The 18,283-nt window shown below is 44.0% G+C and overlaps 2 protein-coding genes and 1 long non-coding RNA gene across 3 annotated transcripts in view; 1 reads left to right on the top strand and 2 right to left on the bottom strand.

Moving 5' to 3' along the window:
- Window positions 1-56: 56 nt before the first annotated feature.
- Window positions 57-9,642, bottom strand: LOC122779753 (V-set and immunoglobulin domain-containing protein 10-like 2). The gene is made up of 12 exons (XM_044042349.1): window positions 9,573-9,642; window positions 8,218-8,571; window positions 7,694-7,969; window positions 7,340-7,615; window positions 5,882-6,169; window positions 5,553-5,810; window positions 5,192-5,482; window positions 4,692-5,042; window positions 2,163-2,285; window positions 798-822; window positions 596-696; window positions 57-289 (listed from the first exon to the last, which is right to left on the bottom strand). The coding sequence occupies exons 1-12, from the start codon at window positions 9,640-9,642 to the stop codon at window positions 135-137; spliced, it is 2,568 nt and encodes an 855-aa protein (XP_043898284.1). The 3' UTR covers window positions 57-134.
- Window positions 7,615-18,283, top strand: part of LOC122779756 — a 12,196-nt gene continuing 1,527 nt past the window's right edge. Inside the window, exons 1-5 of the long non-coding RNA XR_006361603.1 lie at window positions 7,615-7,949; window positions 8,069-8,119; window positions 9,555-9,691; window positions 15,032-15,617; window positions 17,733-17,854. This is a non-coding gene — a long non-coding RNA (uncharacterized LOC122779756). The remainder of the gene's footprint in view (window positions 7,950-8,068; window positions 8,120-9,554; window positions 9,692-15,031; window positions 15,618-17,732; window positions 17,855-18,283) is intronic.
- Window positions 10,776-18,283, bottom strand: part of nectin1a (nectin cell adhesion molecule 1a) — a 9,022-nt gene continuing 1,514 nt past the window's right edge. The window contains exons 2-10 of the mRNA XM_044042350.1: window positions 15,452-15,564; window positions 14,993-15,251; window positions 14,502-14,619; window positions 14,232-14,413; window positions 13,989-14,106; window positions 12,802-12,953; window positions 12,592-12,724; window positions 12,444-12,507; window positions 10,776-11,204 (exon numbers count right to left, since the gene is read on the bottom strand). Coding sequence (XP_043898285.1) covers window positions 10,884-11,204; window positions 12,444-12,507; window positions 12,592-12,724; window positions 12,802-12,953; window positions 13,989-14,106; window positions 14,232-14,413; window positions 14,502-14,619; window positions 14,993-15,251; window positions 15,452-15,564 — 1,460 coding nt within the window. The 3' untranslated portion in view covers window positions 10,776-10,883. The remainder of the gene's footprint in view (window positions 11,205-12,443; window positions 12,508-12,591; window positions 12,725-12,801; window positions 12,954-13,988; window positions 14,107-14,231; window positions 14,414-14,501; window positions 14,620-14,992; window positions 15,252-15,451; window positions 15,565-18,283) is intronic.

Consider the following 18,283-nt stretch of genomic DNA (forward strand, 5'->3'; position numbering starts at 1 on the left):
TGTGATTAATGACAAATGCACACGTTGAGGGTGAGGAGTGAGAGTGGGGAGACGATGGTGTGATACTTGTAACTGTTACTGTCGTTAACGTCAAAGTGTGGAGGGTTCTACAAAGTATTGAGTCTGATAAAGCACTAAGAGCCTGTGGCCTTGACCGTGATCGTGACGTTGACCGGTTCGTTGTCGTCTCCGGGTGGAGGAGCATGGCTGGAGGGGGAGGAGGAGGGGGTGGCACTCATGGGGGAGATTGTGAGGGGTGAGGCAGCCCGGGGTAAAGCCATGGATGGACCTGAAAAAGAAGTAGATGAGTGATGTGAATTTGACGTCAGATTCTTTGTCAAAGGCTGTTGTACCAGTAACATTAGTTAGTGATTACACTAAATACTGTTTGTATTTTAAAACTGTAAACATGTGTCCATATATTCTGTGTTCCAAAAAAGTGATTGAGAAACATTTGTACAGTGTGGTCATGATAGGGTTTGTTAAAACAACAACTGTCGTGGCCTAAGACTTACACACAGTGCTGTGTATATAACAAACACTAAGATGTTCATTTTGTAGCATGTGAAATGTTGTGTGTGTGTGTTTCTCTTGCCTGAGCTCGAAGATCCACCGATCTCCTCCATTCCTCCCCCTGAGCCTCGCACCATCTCATCTTCTGGGAAGTTGATGTTTTCTCTCGACTGGCTGTGCTGCCTGCACACACACACACACACACATACACACACATTATTATTATCTGTTAACATCGCTACAAACATTCTATTATAATATCAATAATATCTCCAGATACTCACGAGCCAAACAGCATGTCATGAAGCCCTGCAGGAGGTAAAAACACAATATTAACGTTTTATATAAAAACCGTTACCGTGCTGGTGTTTGTGTTGTTGCTGGTGTTTGTGTTGTTGCTCTTAATGTGCTGTGTGTGTGTTGCTGTGTTTGTGTTGTTTTTGTTTGTTTGTTTGTGTTTGGTGTTTGCCTGTGTGTGTTGTTTGTTTGTGTTGTTGCTGGTGTTTGTGTTGTTGCTGGTGTTTGTGTTTTTTTGTTTGTTTGTGTTGTTGTTTGTGTTTGCTGTTTTGTGTTTGCTGTTTGTTTGTGTTGTTTGTGTTTGTGTGTGTGTTGTGCTGGTGTTTGTGTTGTTTGTGTTGCTGGTGTTTGTGTTGTTGCTGGTGTTTGTGTTGTTGCTGGTGTTTGTGTTGTTTCTGTGTGTTTGGTGCTGGTGTTTGTGTTTGGTGTTGTTTCTGGTGTTTGTGTTGTTGCTGGTGTTTGTGTTGTTTCTGTGTTTGTGTTGTTTCTGGTGTTTGTGTTGTTGCTGGTGTTGTGTTGTTGCTGGTGTTTGTGTTGTTTCTGGTGTTTGTGGTGCTGGTGTTTGTGTTGTTGCTGGTATTTGTGTTGTTGCTGGTGTTTTGTGTTTGTGTTGGTGCTGGTGTTTGTGTTGTTTCTGGTGTTTGTGTTGTTGCTGGTGTTTGTGTTGGTGCTGGTGCTGGTGTTTGTGTTTTTCTAGTGTTTGCCGATCCGCTTCGCAGAGTCCAGGAAAACAATAAAACCCTTTTTTCTCAGCAGTGGCTCAACTGTTTGTTCTGAAACTTTAGGGTTTCATAAACGAGGTAATGACGCAGATACACACACAAACGTAGCGTTAATTGGAGCTTCCGGTCTATGTCGCCTTAAATACATTGTATTATATAATTTATGTTGTACTTATTATTTTATCATTCCATGACAGTTGTGTGTCTCTGTTTCTGTCTATTGGACATTCTTTGATCATAGATGGTGCTAAGCTTCACTTTTAGCCTGCTACAGACCAGGTTTGCCCGGCAGCATAAGTTACCATGGTTACATGGCTGGCATTCACATTAGCCACCTTGATGGAACAGGGTTGAGGCTCAGATTGATGGAACGGAAACCTGAGCCACAGTTATGGCTTAGCCATGGTTGAGGCTTAGCCTGTCATAGTTTCCATGGTTACTGAGTTGGGGCTAATCTCAGCCTCTTTGATGGAACAGAACTCTCACTCATATTAGCCAGACTTGGCCATTTAAGCTTGGCTTTGCCTTTAGCCTGCTTGATGGAATACCCCCCCTGGTGTTTGTGTTGGTGTTGTGTTGGTCCTGGTGCTGGTGCTGGTGTTGGTGCTGGTGCTGGTGTGCAAGACTCACGAGGATTGTTGTTGCGGTTGCGGATGATAAATACGAGCAGCAGCGCCGTGAGTAGAGCTGCAAAGAGCATCCCACCTATGGCTGCTCCGATCACAGCAGGATACATGTTAGAGCTCGGTTCCGCTGCAACACATCACAGTTCCAACACTGACTTAACATATACACACACACACACACACACACACTGGGTCTATTTAAATACATCACTCCCTTCTGAAACCATGTATGTGTTATTCTCTAATTATGCACCAACTTCACAAGTAAATATAATACGTTCACTGAGAGTTTTAATGCTGTCACATTAAAGCAAGACTATGTAACTTCATAAGTAATGACAAACATATTCTTACATATAAAAGATGAAACCTGTGTGATTTATTTAAAAGTCCAGATCTTAGACTCCAGAGAGGTCCATCATAAATGTATGATATATTCTCTTTGAGTTTTTGAATCACAGTTAGAGTTTAACTGAATTGACATGTGGGCCAAACATCATTTGAGTCAGAGCGGGCAGAATTATCCGAAGCAGGACGATATTTCATTGAATTTCAAAATAAAAGTATCTGTGTTAACATTTTCACAATAAATAAATGTATTTGTGTTTTGTAAACAGACAGGAAATATTTTATTTTAACTTGATATTAAGTGCAGAGCCACGAGTCTATCTTGTTAAACTTTTTACATTATTACTTTTTATTCAGTGACTGTTAACCAGCAAATGTTACACACGCTTGCTTTAAAGTAAAGTAAAGTAAGTTCCTCACACACTGACACAGTAAGTTTCCTCACACACTGACACAGTAAGTTTTCACTCACAGTAAGTTTCCACTGACACAGTAAGTTTTGGCACTGACACAGTAAGTTTCCTGGCACACTGACACAGTAAGTTTCCTCACACAACACAGTAAGTTTCCTCACACACTGATGCAGTAAGTTTCCTGGTACACTGACACAGTAAGTTTCCTCACACACTAACACAGTAAGTTTCCTCACACACTGACACAGTAAGTTTCCTCACACACTGATGCAGTAAGTTTCCTGGTACACTGACACAGTAAGTTTCCTCACACACTGACACAGTTTCCTCACTGACACAGTAAGTTTCCCTGACACAGTAAGTTTCCTGCACACTGACACACACAGTAAGTTTCCTCACACACTAACACAGTAAGTTTCCTCACTGACACAGTAAGTTTCCTCACTGATGCAGTAAGTTTCCTGGTACCTCACTGACACAGTAAGTTTCCTCACACTGACACAGTAAGTTTCCAGGTACTGACAGTAAGTTTCCTGCTGACACAGTAAGTTTCACACACTACACAGTAAGTTTCCTGGTACACTGACACAGTAAGTTTCCAGGTACTCTGACACAGTAAGTTTCCTCACACACTGACACAGTAAGTTTCCTCACACACTAACACAGTAAGTTTCCTCACACACTAACATAGTAAGTTTCCTGGTACACTGACACAGTAAGTTTCCTGGTACTGTGACACAGTAAGTTTCCTGGTGGTAAGTTTCCTGGTACACTGACACAGTAAGTTTCCTGGTACTGTGACACAGTAAGTTTCCTGGTACACACTGACACAGTAAGTTGGTCCTGTGACACAGTAAGTTTCCTGGTACACTGACACAGTAAGTTTCCTGGTACACACTGACACAGTAAGTTTCCTCACACACTAACATAGTAATACACTGTAAGTTTCCTGGTACACTGACACAGTAAGTTTCCTGGTACACTGACACAGTAAGTTTCCTGGTAGTCTGACACAGTAAGTTTCCTCACACACTAACACAGTACGTTTCCTCACACACTGATACAGTAAGTTTCCTGGTACACACTGATACAGTAAGTTTCCTGGTACTGTGACACAGTAAGTTTCCTGGTACACACTGACACAGTAAGTTTCCTCACACACTGACACAGTGAAACATTGAAACAACTCGTTTGTTCAATAGAACAATTAAAAAACAAAGAGTGGAGCAGAAGAAAGAGCCAGGGTGAGTTTGAGGACAGGGACAGAAGCTGATGAAGAGGAAGTGAGTGACAGATGTGAAGCAGTGATGTGCGTGTGTTGTTGTGTTATTGTGTGTGTGTGGGGTTTTCACCTACATGTGGACAACACAAAAAGAAAAACAAAAAAATGTTAAACTATGTTCATCGTCACTGTAACAGAAATCAGAAAATCAGAGCATCAACAACATGAGAATAATCTGAGCAGTATGTTGACTCTGTTTATTGTAGCTCTAATATTCTCAGGATTATTGTTTTATCTGCTCCAGGTCCAGGTCCAAGGACGAATACCAGGAGAAACAGCTGAGGAACCTGTTTTCCTTCAGATTATTATTATATCTGTGGACGTTAATGCGCATAAAAACTCTGGAAACTCAAATGCGTTTCCATGGTTACCATACTTAGGGTCCACAGAAAATCAAAGTGGAAGTGCTTGTGGTACCGACAAAGACGTGTGAGGACGTCTGTGAAAGAACATCCTCACAGTCCTGAGCTCACACTCTCTCACTGTGTACCTGGAGTCTTTGCTGCAGACGGGTGTCCGATGGTGCGGTGGTTCACAGGAGTGACTCGGAACTGGTAGGTCATGGTGGGTGTGAGCTGCACCACCGTGTGACCTCTGACATCTGGGTCCTGGATGAAGTTCCGGTACCACGGGGGCGGAGCGATCCTCTCCAGTGTCGGCTCCTGTGAGTGGTTGCTGCGTCTCCTTCCCGGTTGCTCCGACACCCATTTGTGCTCCAGGATGAAACCTGTCCATCCTCCGTGTTCCTCGTCCTGCACCTGCCACTCCAGCTCCACCTCGTTCCGCTGCCGGCTGTTGTACATCGCGGTGATCAGGGTGGCGTTGGGGGGCATGGGATGTTCTGACAGAGCAAACACAAGGAACGAATGATGACTGTTGACTTAGTGAACACAATCTCAGTTTCTCAGCTGCAAACTGAAGCCTCACAAACGCAATCATGGTATCAATGTTTTCATCTCCAAACAGATGATGTGTGTGTGTGTTTCTTACTCTTGACCAGTAACGTGACGTTGATTTCAGTCCCTCCCACAGCGTTGAAGGTGGTGCACCTGTACTCTCCGCTGTCCTGAGTCTCGTCCGTGTCTCTCACCGTCAGATTGGCCCACGCAGACGTTCGCAGCAGTCTGTACTTGGACGTGTCTCTGATTCCCACACCCTGGTTGTTGAACCATGTGATTTCAGTGACAGGTAGGTAGTTGTCTCTCAGGTTGCAGGTGAGCTGGACGTCACTCCCTTCATACACGGACACTACTCTGCGTTGTGTGAGCAGCACTGGGGCCTCTGTGGGACAAGAGTCGTCATGTTAAATCATACATTACTGAAGCTTGTGTTTGTGACGCTGTGCACTGACCCAGTGTGAGCTTGCAGGTCTTAATTTGTTGCAGCAGAGGATGTTTAGCGTGGCAGGTGTAAGGTTTCCCACTGCGAGCAGAGCCGTAGCGTAGGATCAGAACGTTGGAGGTTTCCTCTCCGCCTTTGCCTTGACCTCCTGGGCCCTCCCACCACACCAAGGCTTTAGGGGCCCCTCCATCCCAGGAGCAGGAGAGCATCAAATATTGACGGTTGTTCGTCACATAGGCGAAACACACCGGCTCTGCAGGGGGAACATCTGGTAGAAGAGAAGGAACAATAAGAAGAAGAAAAACTAAGATGGTGTCTGTTGCTGTGTGTGAGTCTCACATGTGCGTGTGCTGCATTCTGTCTCTTGTCTCAGAGCTGGATGTGAGCCTCTGCATGAATACACGCTGCCACCTGAGGTCAAGCCTTCAGGTGGCAGAAAGATGGCCGTGTTGGACGCTGGAGGTTTTTGCTCCCCTGACTCGGACTCTTCTGGATCCACTGGTTTCAGGTCTCCAGTCCAGTGGAGGGAGGCTGAGGGGAGGCCGCCGGGCCAGGAGCAGAGCAGCCTCACTGACGTGTGATTCAGAGCGGGCTCCACAGAGCACGACGGGGATCCGTCAGGTGGGTCTGTGGAGATAAAGACAGCGTAACAACACAGTGATGTGCAGGGCTGAGGACAGTCCCACGGTGTGCAGGTAGATGTTTGATTTACTCATGATTCACTCATTCTACAATCATGACAGATCAGGGGTGGACTGGGACAAACATTTGGCCCTGGACTTTATGGTCCAGACTGGCCCACTATAATCCGCATGTGGATATTGTTATTATAACTCGCCCCATTGATGTACATACAAACACGCAAGCCCTTAATGACACCACTATACTGAGCAATATCCCTTTATATTCTGGAGCCTTGAATAAATAAATGATACATGTACAATGTGTTGCTCTTAAGAAGGATACTGGATTTAAGATTCAAAAGTGTTTATCACTCATTATCACACAGCTGCCTGCTGCCTATCACACATCTGAACATGAGTCGTGTGGAAAAGTTAAGTTTGAACAAGATTACATGCAAAACATGAGTCTGCATGCAATCACAACATTGGCTAGTTGACTAAAGGAAGGGAAACAATCGTATAATGATCTGAAAAATGGTAACGGTATGGTAATACTCCCGGGCCCAGGACATGTCCCCGGGCCGGCCTGGGAGAGTTACCGTACTTTTCAAGACAAGGCGCAGCAAAAATAACAATAATAATAATAATAATAATAATAATAATAATAAAAAGAAACGTCCGTCCCTCGGCCGGCCCACCGGGAAAACTCCCGGACTCCCGATGGCCAGTCCACCCCTGTGACAGATGCATGTATATAGACAATGCTCTTGTTGTGCAGCAGATACATGATCTGAACGACGGAGCAGCAGGAACTTTAAACCAAACTCCAAAGTAAAATGACAAGCGCTGGTGACTGAAGTCAGTGTTTGTCATGTCTGTGACATCACAGCGAGTACCTGACGGAGTCCCAGCAGCCGCCCAGACGTCCACACGCCAGCATAGGTCTGCCGCGCTTGCACACTCTGCTGTGTGCTGCTGTGTGTGTTTGTGTGTTTGTGTGTTTGTGCTGTGAGTAAACAGAGCGTGAAATATAAGAGCGGTTAGACAAGAGGAAACAGAGGAAGAGTAAAAATCAAAGACCAAGACAGAGTAACACATGTAAGGACTGAGGAGAGGAGTCAGTGGAGGAATGGAATGGCATGGTCCGAGGTCAGAGGTCAGAGGTCACACTCACAGTAGACAGTCAGGCTGATGGTTTTTCTGGAGCGGGTGTTCAGGTACGTGTTCTGTGCCAAGCAGGCGTAGTCTCCAGTGTGCATGCGGAGGATTTTGGTGATGGTGAACTGAGGCCCAGTGTAGACCTGTGAGTTGTTGTAGAACCAGACGTACTGACTGACCGGGTTTGACTGAGCCTGACACTGTAAAGAGACCGTCTCTCTCTCCAGAGCGGAGTATCCTCGCTCTGTCAGGCTGTACGGAGTCACGTCGATCTGAGGAAGGTCTGGACCGTCTGAGGAGGAAGAGTTCAACATTTATTTATCTCCATTTTTGTCTTCACCTACTGCAGCAAACATCCCAGAATACTCACAGATGGTGTCCAGCCATAAGCGGTTGGAGGTCTCACTGTTGACGGGGTTGGTGACAGCACAGCGGTACCAGCCCGTGTGGTTGCGGTTGACGTTGGTGACGTTGATCACGCTGCTGTTTCCCTGGGCAACGGTTGAAACATTGCCTCTGTGAGTTTCATGCTGCCACACATACTGGATCGGCCCGGTCCCGTTGTCCAGGTTACAGCGCATCCACATCGTAGATCCTTCCACTGGAGACGCGTCACTCATCAGGAGGTAAGGTTTACTGACGGGAACTGACGGGAGTTGACAAACACAGCACATGTTCTCTCTTTAGTTGATGTGGTTTATTACTCTGATGCTTTCTAATGAGTTTTTTGCTTCTAATTTCACAGATGTGATGAACATCAGGACCTCAAGACAAAGACAAGACAAAGATTCAGTGGGTGAGTGTTAGAGAGCACGTTGTTTGTGATGGACAGGTGATCTGTCCAGGGTTGCCCACACTTTAGCCCCGCCCCTGCGTGCAGAGGGGAATTCTTACCTCTGACAGTGAGGTGCACATAGTAGTAGTAGACGACGGGCTCGTTCTCTATATCATAGAAGGCCTGACAGGTGAACAGGCCGTGTGCAGACAGCGGCAGCTTCTCGATGCTCACAGCCGCACTCTTTGAGATGATTGACAGCTGACCCAGCGTCTGGGCCAGTTTCTGGATCCTCGGACCTTTGCCCAGATCGTAAACCACAGCTTTGATGGCGTCTGTGCCGGGTTTGGTGAAGCTCCATATGTACAGGTCTGGTAACGTGGTTCCACACTCCAGGATCACAGCTTTACCCACAACCCCATACACACTGCTGTCTTTATACACCACCTCTCCTTTGTGATTGATCTTCACCACTGAACAGAGAGAGAGAGAGAGAGAGAGGACAATCATGTGTGTGTGTGTGTGTAAAGTAGAGGAGTGTGTGTGTGTGTAAAGTAGAGGAGTGTGTGTGTGCTCTGCTCGTGTTCAGTTACAGGATTGATTTCACTCTGAGTTTCAGACAAACAAATACAACTGGATTCATCCAATTATTTTTGCAGACATTCATTTTAGGATCTGTTCTTTGTTTCCTCGTCTCATCTCGTCTCTTCTCTTCTCGTCTCGTCTCTTCTGTTCTCTTCTGTTCTCGTCTCGTCTCTTCTCGTCTCTTGTCTTCTCTTCTCTGTCTCTCTCTTCTGTTCTCTTCTGTTCTTCTCGTCTCTTCTCCTTCTCTCTTCTGTTCTCGTTCTCTTCTTCTCTTCTGTTCTCCTCTCCGTCTCTTCTCGTCTCGTCTCTTCTCGTCTCTCTTCTGTTCTGTTCTCTTCTGTTCTCTGCTGTTCTCTTCTGTTCTCGTCTCCTCTGTCTGTCTCTTCTGTTCTCGTCTCTCTCTTTCTCTCTGTCTCTCGTCGTCTCTCTCTCGTCTCGTCTCTTCCTGTCTCGTTCTCTTCTGTTCTTCTGTCTCGTCTCTTCGTCTCTCTCTCTTCTGTTCTCTCTCTTCTGTTCTCTTCTGTTCTCGTCTCTCTCGCCTCTCGTCCTCTTCTGTTCTCGTCTCGTCTCTTCTGTTCTCGTCTCGTCTCTGTGACTAACACAGTCACTTCTCTGTCATGTCGGCTCACTTCTAAAATCTTATGAACGATGTCCTGTCTCTCAGAGTAAACAGCTGTTGTTGATAGATGATGACAACGACTTGAGTTCATCACAGATGTGTTGATCTGACCAGTGAATGGCAACAATAACAAACAAGTATTTCTGATAACACATATAAACTGTGGCTTCTCAGATTAACATTAAGATATTACTTGTTTCAGATGTTGATCCAGATGTTCTTCCTCTGAGTGTATTCACTCATGTTCCACAGAATTAAAGCGTGTCTTACCCTCGGTGTCTGTGGTGACGAGGCGGCTGCACAGGAATAGAAAGGTCAGGCCTAACAGTGGAGCCACCATGGTATCATGATGATCGCGAGTCCAACCACTGCATTACTCCAAGAACATGGTGAGTGGAGCCTTTCACACACACACACACACACACACACACACACAGGTCCTGTCTTTACTGTGCAGAGAGTCCAGCTGCAGGCACTGACTTCATGACACTGAGAGTAGGAAGAAACTCAGGCTCAATAAACTGATTTACAGCTCAATTATTCATGTGTTTTTCCTTTCTCTCCGTCACTCCGTCCTCCTCTCTTTCTCCTGCAGGGTTAGAATAACACGCTGATACTGAGCTCATGTATTTTACACGACACACTCATGAGTGGACAGGACACACACACAGGGTCTTAATGTGAACACATGAATGTTTCAGGCAGATATAACACTACAGTGACGCTCATTTAGAGAAGGATTAAAGAAGGATTTCTATCTTTTTGGATTATATTTGCCCTTTGCTTGTAAGATTATGAAAGTGTGTGTTAAACACAGATGAGGAGGAGGAGGCAGTCATTTCATTTTCACTGCTGCTGCTTCTTCATCCTCAGTGAATTGGAAGAGATTTTAATTTCAGAGTTCATGTGAGGACGTCAGAGTAAACTCTACTGATGGGATTAGGATTAACTAAAGATTTAGAAATCTGCAGCGATGCTTTGGGTTGAACACAACAAAGCAGGAAAGACTTTGTGTTTATGAGTTTGATAACAGAGAAGGTCGAGGACTGTTTGACTGTGTAACATGAGACCTTTGTCATGAATGAATGAATGAATGCAGAAGACAGATCAGTTTCCTTCACCTGGCAGAGACGAGGATTGAGGACGAGGACGCGTTCTGTCTCTTGTTAAAGTCAAAATGAAACTGTAAGCCTCTGATGACTGAATGTGAATAATGTGAGAGTTTTCAGTCCAGTGAAGTTTATTTATTTAAGTTACAGTTCATCCAACAACCAGTGTCAGTGAATACAAAAACCACGGCTACCACAAATATAAACATCACATTTATAAATGGACAGAAATGTCGTCAATCAATAAAAACAGTGGTGATATAAAACAGTAACAGGTGCACAGACAGTAGGAAAGTATCATGTTTTTATGATTTATATTTTTTATAAAAGGTAAAGTAAGGGCTCGACATCAACACAAACATTCACAGTCATTCATTCATCATTTCACTAAAATAAAAAGTAACAAAGACAAAACCAGAGAAAAACTGTCTTTGACTTCCAGAGTCGTCCAGGTTCATGACAGTCTGACCGCTCAGACGTACTGTTCTTTAGGAAACGTGTACGCTGCCGCTCCTGGAGGAGGAGGAGGAGCCAGACCTGGTACTGACGGGTATTTAAAGATGGCCGCTGTGTGTGAAGGAGGGGAGAAGGTGTTTTTGGGCGTGTTGCAGCTGCTGCTGTTGGTGGTGGTAGTGGTGGGTTGTGATGAATGGTACGGCTGCTGCGGCAGGAACGAGAGCGGAGGGTTGAGAGGAGGAGAGTACGGTTCAGGGTAGTCGTCTTTGTTACAGGCCAGTCTGTAGCTCACGTAGTCTGCTGTGTTTGGAAGCTCCTCGTAAAAACGCCCTGAATGCTGCGGAGAAACATCCACACGTCCCAGTTTACGACTCTGTGGAGCTGTCTTTAACTCCTCCTACATAAGTATTATTGTCTGTTTTAGTTTCTCTGAACTTTGTGTTTATTATGACGTGTGTTGCTGACCTCAGGTCAGGTCGCTCTTGTCGCTCTCTTTACCTGGTTAACTAGAAAAATAAATACAACTGGATCAACTGGATCTGGTCTGAAACGTCTTCTGTAGTGAGCTGCAGGAGACTGGACTTGAGTTTAAAGACGTGTAATCCAAAAGTCTTTAGTTCTGTCTAATTGGTGGGAAAACCAGTTCTAAAGTCTCTGAAGCCTCTGAAGCCTCTAAAGTCTCTGAAGCCTCTAAAGTCTCTGAATCATCTGAAGTCTCTGAAGCCTCAAAAGTCTCTGAATCATCTGAAGTCTCTGAATCCTCTGAAGTCTCTGAAGCCTCTGAAGTCTCCGAATCCTCTGAAGTCTCTGAAGCCCCTAAAGTCTCTGAATCCTCTAAAGTCTCTGACGTTTCTGAATCCTCTGAAGTCTCTGAAGACTTTAAAGTCTCTAAATCCTCTGGAGCCTCTGAATCCTTTGAAGCCTCTAAAGTCTCTGAATCCTCTGAAGTCTCTGAATCCACTTAAGTCTCTGAATCCTCTAAAGTCTCTGAAGCCTCTAAAGTCTCTGAAGTTTCTGAATCCTTTAAAGTCTCTAAATCCTCTGGAGCCTCTGAATCCTTTGAAGCCTCTAAAGTCTCTGAATCCACTTAAGTCTCTGAATCCTCTGAAGTCTCTGAATCCTCTGAAGTCTCAGAATCCTCTGAAGTCTCTGAATCATCTGAAGTCTCTGAAGCCTCAAAAGTCTCTGAATCCTCTGAAGTCTCTGAATACTCTAAAGTCTCCGAGTCCTCTGAAGTCTCTGAAGTCTCTGAATCCTCTAAAGTCTATGAAGTCTCTGAAGCCTCTGGAGAATTCTGTCTCCAGACTTGTTGAGTTTAACAAAGCAGTTCCTTCATCCTCTGACCCAGTTTCAGGTTGTTGGTTTCACCTGAGTCCAGGTGTGAAAGTGGGTCGTTAAGGTCACTGAGAGTCTGCGATTGCTGAGACGTGTTCACCGTCTCTTTACTCTGACTCTCCTTTAATCTCCTAATCTCTTAGACTCTTCCCAGATGAGGTGCAAACATCTATTATAATAATAATAATCTATAAAACCTCGTATAACTTCAACAATTTCTTGCAGCAGCTTAAACCCTTACCTGAATGTCCTCCCCTGGTCTTTTCCTGATGGGCTGGGCTAGTTTTCTGGACGGTGAAGTGTTTCTGAGTGAGGGAGATTACAGATGATGTGAAGAGGACGCCACAAACCACATGACAAAGAAAACCTCAGGAATGTTGATGACATACGAGGAGTCGTCTTTTCTGCTTCTTATTTTGAGGATCAGCACCGTGATGGTGATGCCCATGAGCACTCCGGCAGCCAGTAACAACGCAATCACACTGATGACGTCACTCGTAGCGATCTGTGGCAGTGGTTTTTCTACAAAAACACAAAACAGCAGCATTATTTAAAGTAAGTCCCAAAAGCAAACATCAGTGATGGTGATTATCGTGCACCTATGACGCTGACGTCCACAGAGCCCGACTGCGTCCCGATGCTGTTGGTGGCGTCACAAACGTACGTTCCCTGCAGCTCGTACGTGACCGGACCTCTGAAGCTCAGCACGCTGTCACGGATCTCAGCGCTGCTCGGTATGGAGCCGTTGATCCTGCATCAACACAATATAAATGAAACCTTCATCATAATTATAGGAGTTTTGAAAGAGCAGTCTGCACAGATTACACTTCACTGAAACTGAAATGAATCAGTGACGTTCAGGTGAAGACGTTCTGAAACTCTCGTCATGTTCAGAGTAGGGCTGTGCAAAATTTGGTATCGATCCAATACCAAGTAAATACAGGGCCACTATTGCTGATACCAATACAGATACTTTTTTACTACAACCATCTACTTTTGTGTAGGGGAGAGCAATGTATCATAATTTATTAAGTGAATGCATCATCAATATGCAAATTTAACTGAAAACTTGAATTTTCATGATTATTTAATTATTTCGTAAGTTTTTCTTTAATTACTCATGTTTATGATGATAATAAAACACAGGACAAAGTTTTCAGGCAAATAAAAATACTATTATTAAGTAATTCAGAATTATCTAAAGAAAACTTAAAACTTAAATTTCCCTTTTGGGGTGGTAATCTGCATTTGCAATTAACAACATTGCAAACATCGCAGGTTGCAGTGGTTTGATTTACAGCTGTAAATCCCTCGCAGTGAGGGAGTGAGTGAGTGAGTGAATGTTGCAGTGGAGGGGGGAGGGAGTTAGCAGCGGAGTGAAGGGGAGGGGCTAATTGAGCATGAGTGAAGTCACTCTGTAAATTCCTGGAGAAGTACTTAAGAATCGATCTCATCACACAAGTATCGATCAATACCCAATACCAACATTAGTATCGATACTATCGATATTTGAGATCGATCCGCCCGTGAGTTCAGATGCTTTATGTTTATGTTTGCTGGCACATCATCATATCAACATGTATAAATACTAAAATGATTCACTTATTTAATGAAGTGAATGTCAGTTTGTGTCTCATCAGCTGTATAAATACACACATTCAGCACTTCAAGTTTCCTGCTCTCCATCCTGTCCACCTGCTCCTTTGACCTTTGACCTTTGACTTTACAGCCTCTCTCAGTGTTCAACGTGATTACAGTATTTCTAATATGGTGAAAGTTTCCTCACAGTCTCCACTGATACAGAGAGACAGCCGGGTTAGCATCAGCCGTGCAGCTCAGCTCCACGTTCTCTCGGTTCAGATACCAGTTCCCGTCAAACCCGTCCACTGAAACCTCTGGCTCATCTGGTACACACGCACGCACGCACACGCACACACACACACACACACACACACACACACACAGTTAATTGTCACTTCTAAGCACACAAAGGTAAAAACAGTGAATCTCACAGAATGAAGAGACTCACACTGCACATCCAGAGTGAGGCTGTCAGTGAAGACCTCGTCGTTGTAGGTGGTGACGCACGTCAGCGTCTCCCTGTGAGTTTCTCTGCTCGGCACCAGGATGTAATCACTGTGGACGGTGAACGTCCCATCTGAGTTTCTGAACTCCCGAGTGGACACTTCTCCTGGAACCTTTGTCTCCCACCTGCTCACAGCAGAGGAACCAGTGTCTCACACACAATCTTAACTATGACGTCAGTGAAGCTACAGTGAAACCACATCCACGTCCACACCTGATGACACCGGCTGGTTTCCCGTTGGCACAGATGCAGCTGGCCACAGGTGTCCTCAGGTTGGACGAGCGAGCCACCAGAGTGGGCGTGGACAGACTCATCCGAGTCGTTGGACGAACTGAGGGAATGAAAATGGACAGAGACGAGGTTATTTTTACAGATTCTTTAATTAACAGTAACATCAGCATTATCTGTGAAACATAAATGTTTTACAAGGAACTGTGAAGAGAACTAATCATTCAACTCGTATCACCCTGACCTCTGACACCAGAGTTACACACACACACACACAGTGGACTTTTCCACCACAGTCCTCAGCACAGGGTTCTCCATCAGTGACAGAACCTGGAACCTGCTGTTTTTTTACTTCCTGCTCATCATCAGACTGCTGGCCTCTGATTGGTCAGAGAGTGTCGTCACTGAAGAGCCATGAGTGCGACGTCAAAGACAACAAAGAAACAACTGTAGCTCAAAGTGAGAAAGTGTCTCACCGTAGACAGTGAGGTTCACAGTGTTCTCTCGGTTCCCAGCAGGGAACGTGGTGTATTCACAGATGTACGTGGACTCGTCAGCGAGGCGGAGCGAGGAGAAGGTGATGGTGGTGTCCTCGAGGGTCGGAGTTCGTCGCCGCACCGCCGCGTTCTTAAAGGTCACGCGGTCCCTGTAGGACGGGGCCACAGACACGCCGAGGGAGGGGTTGGCGATGGCCACGTTCTGCTTGGTGCCGTTCACCAGTTTCTGCCATGTGACCTTCAAGAGTGAACAGTGGTGAGTGAACTTCACACAACACACAGGTGATTAGTCGTTAACTGAGTCAAACAGGAAGCACAACCTGAGGACATGAGTCATGTGTGAGTGTGTTATTACGTTGTGTGTAAAGAGTAAAAAGTACAACTATTAACACAATTCAACACAAACATAGATGAGGTTTCACACAGTGGATTAAATACCTGTGAGATTTTGACAGGTGGAGAACTGTTGATGAAGCGACAGCGGAGATCCACCTTTGAGCCGACAAACGCCCACTTCCCGTCGTCCATCTCCACAGTCTGACTCTGGACTCCTGCAGGATTTAAATCATCACACTCAGACTGTGAAGCTGCAGGAACGTGAGAGGTGAGCTCAGGTCAAAGGTTGTGGATTAGAGAGAGGTATAAATAAACACGCCGTTCTCACTGACATACGGATCCTTTAACTAATCCACACTCTGTGAACGTGCATTACTTACAGCTGAATTATGAGTTATTAACAGTTCCATATAAACAACATTCATTCTGATTCATATTTGCCAGAACTAACGACGTGGTGAACATCAAAGTGTTGGTTATAAAAATGATTATTGTACAGTATATGTTTGTAACCCACAAAGATCATGTCGTCTCATAGTTCCATGTTCCATGATTGATTAATAGTTCAGTGCATTAGTGTTTTAGTCTCTGCTCTGCAGACAGAAACAGCCCATAATAAACACCTCGGGCTGACACCGCAGACATTAAACTCAGGTTCACTTCGCTAAAAGCTTTCAAATCAATCAATGAAATAAAACAGGCCACTCTGCGTGAGAGATTCTGCAGAAACTTCAGATACACACAAACTGAACTGAAATCATCATCATTATCAGATAATGATGATGATGATGTCCTGGAATCAATTCAACGATCCATGAGCACAAAATACTGAGGACTGACATTAATCCAAGAGATTATAGTGTGTTATTTAGATTTAAATGTTCATGCACAACTAAAGAGTCTTTGAACTTTTATAAAACCTGACAGTGTGAGAACATGGAACTTTATCATCATCATCATCATCATCATCATACTCAGCTTCATCATCATCATCATCATCATACTCAGCTTCATCATCATCATACTCAGCTCCATCATCATACTCAGCATCATCATCATCATACTCAGCTTCATCATCATCATCATCAGCTTCATCATCATCATCATACTCAGCTCCATCATCATCATACTCATACTCAGCTTCATCATCATCATCATACTCAGCATCATCATCATCATCATACTCATACTCATCATACTCATACTCAGCTTCATCATCATACTCAGTCATCATACTCTCATCATCATCATCATCAGGGTCATACTCATCATCATCATACTCACATCATCATCATACTCATCATCGTCATCATCATCATACTCATCATTGTCATCATCATCATAGGCTCCATCATCATCATACTCAGCTTCCATCATCATCATCACTCAGCATCATCATACTCATCATCATCATCATCATACTCAGCATCATCATCATACTCAGCTTCATCATCAGCTTCATCATCATCATCATACTCATCATCATCATCATCATACTCAGCTCCATCATCATCATACTTATACTCAGCATCATCATCATCATACTCATACTCAGCTTCATCATCATCATCATACTCATACTCAGCTCCATCATCATCATCTCATCATCATCATACTCAGCTTCATCATCATACTCAGCTTCATTGTCTTCATCATCATCATACTCAGGCTTCAACATCATCATACTCATACTCAGCTTCATCATCATATCATCATCATTCATACTCATCATCATCATCATACTCATCATCATCATCATCATACTCAGCTTCATCATCATCATACTCAGCTTCATCATCATCATACTCAGCTTCATCATCATCATCATCATCATCATCCTCAGCAGCTTCACACTATAAACCTGCAAATACAAGTTTAAAAACATCTTCATAAACCTCAATATCAGTGAGCTGACTTTACTACAACAGTTTAATAGCTTTATACTGTGTGTGTGTGTGTGTGTGTGTGTGTGTAAGTAGATTAGAGCATTTAGGAAATGAAAGTGCATCTGTGTGACAGCACCAGACTGATTTTATGATTTTATGAAGAGCTCACAATCACAAAAAACACTTTATCTGAATTATAATTGATGACAAATAAGTTTTTAAACTCTTTTATGAAGAAGACACTTGGATCATGGAAAATGTATGTATGTGTTTAAATGATGTTTAATCTCTGATGGTTGAACACAGTTTGACATGTTAAGAATAAATAAGTTAAATAAAGAGATTTCTCAGTTGAAATCACACCTTTACGACCTTCACTGTCACTGAAGATCAGATCTTTACACATTTACACACAGACATTTATAATTATAATAAAGATCAAATGTGTGAAGTTGCAGATTCTCCTCCACTGAGCTCTGCTCATAAACTCATTACAGGCTTTAGGTGAAGAGTCCATGCTGCTCTGTGTCCTCCTGTCCTCCTGTCCCTGTGTCTCACAGACTACAGGAAGTGACCTCATCCGTCCTCCTGACAATAATCCATAAACAGCCACACGGTGGTAAGACGGCATGATGTGAACACAATGGTGATATTGTTTGACTTTTTCTTTACTTCCTGTAAAGGATTTCCTCCTCTTGAGTTGAATGAGTGTGAGGTCACTGACCATGTCTCACACTGCACAGCTTTATTTTTACACACTCTACATTATTTTACTACACTGTGCACAAATGAAATGTTTGTTTAATCGGAACATAATGTATGCAGAAGATAACAACAATCACCTGTTACCAAGTCACTGTCTGTCTGTCTGTCTGTCTGTCTGCAGTGCTGCTGTTAATCCAGGGACTAACTTTTAAAGTTTAAATAAACACGATGTTAGGATGACTTAAATAAACATCGTAACTTCACAGGAGGAGGAGGAGGAAATCGATGAGAAAATGACAATCACGGAAAGATGAGAAAGGAGAGATTAACTGTTTCAATCTGT

Source organism: Solea senegalensis, linkage group LG13, assembly GCF_019176455.1.
Source record: "Solea senegalensis isolate Sse05_10M linkage group LG13, IFAPA_SoseM_1, whole genome shotgun sequence".
Taxonomy (NCBI): domain Eukaryota; kingdom Metazoa; phylum Chordata; class Actinopteri; order Pleuronectiformes; family Soleidae; genus Solea; species Solea senegalensis.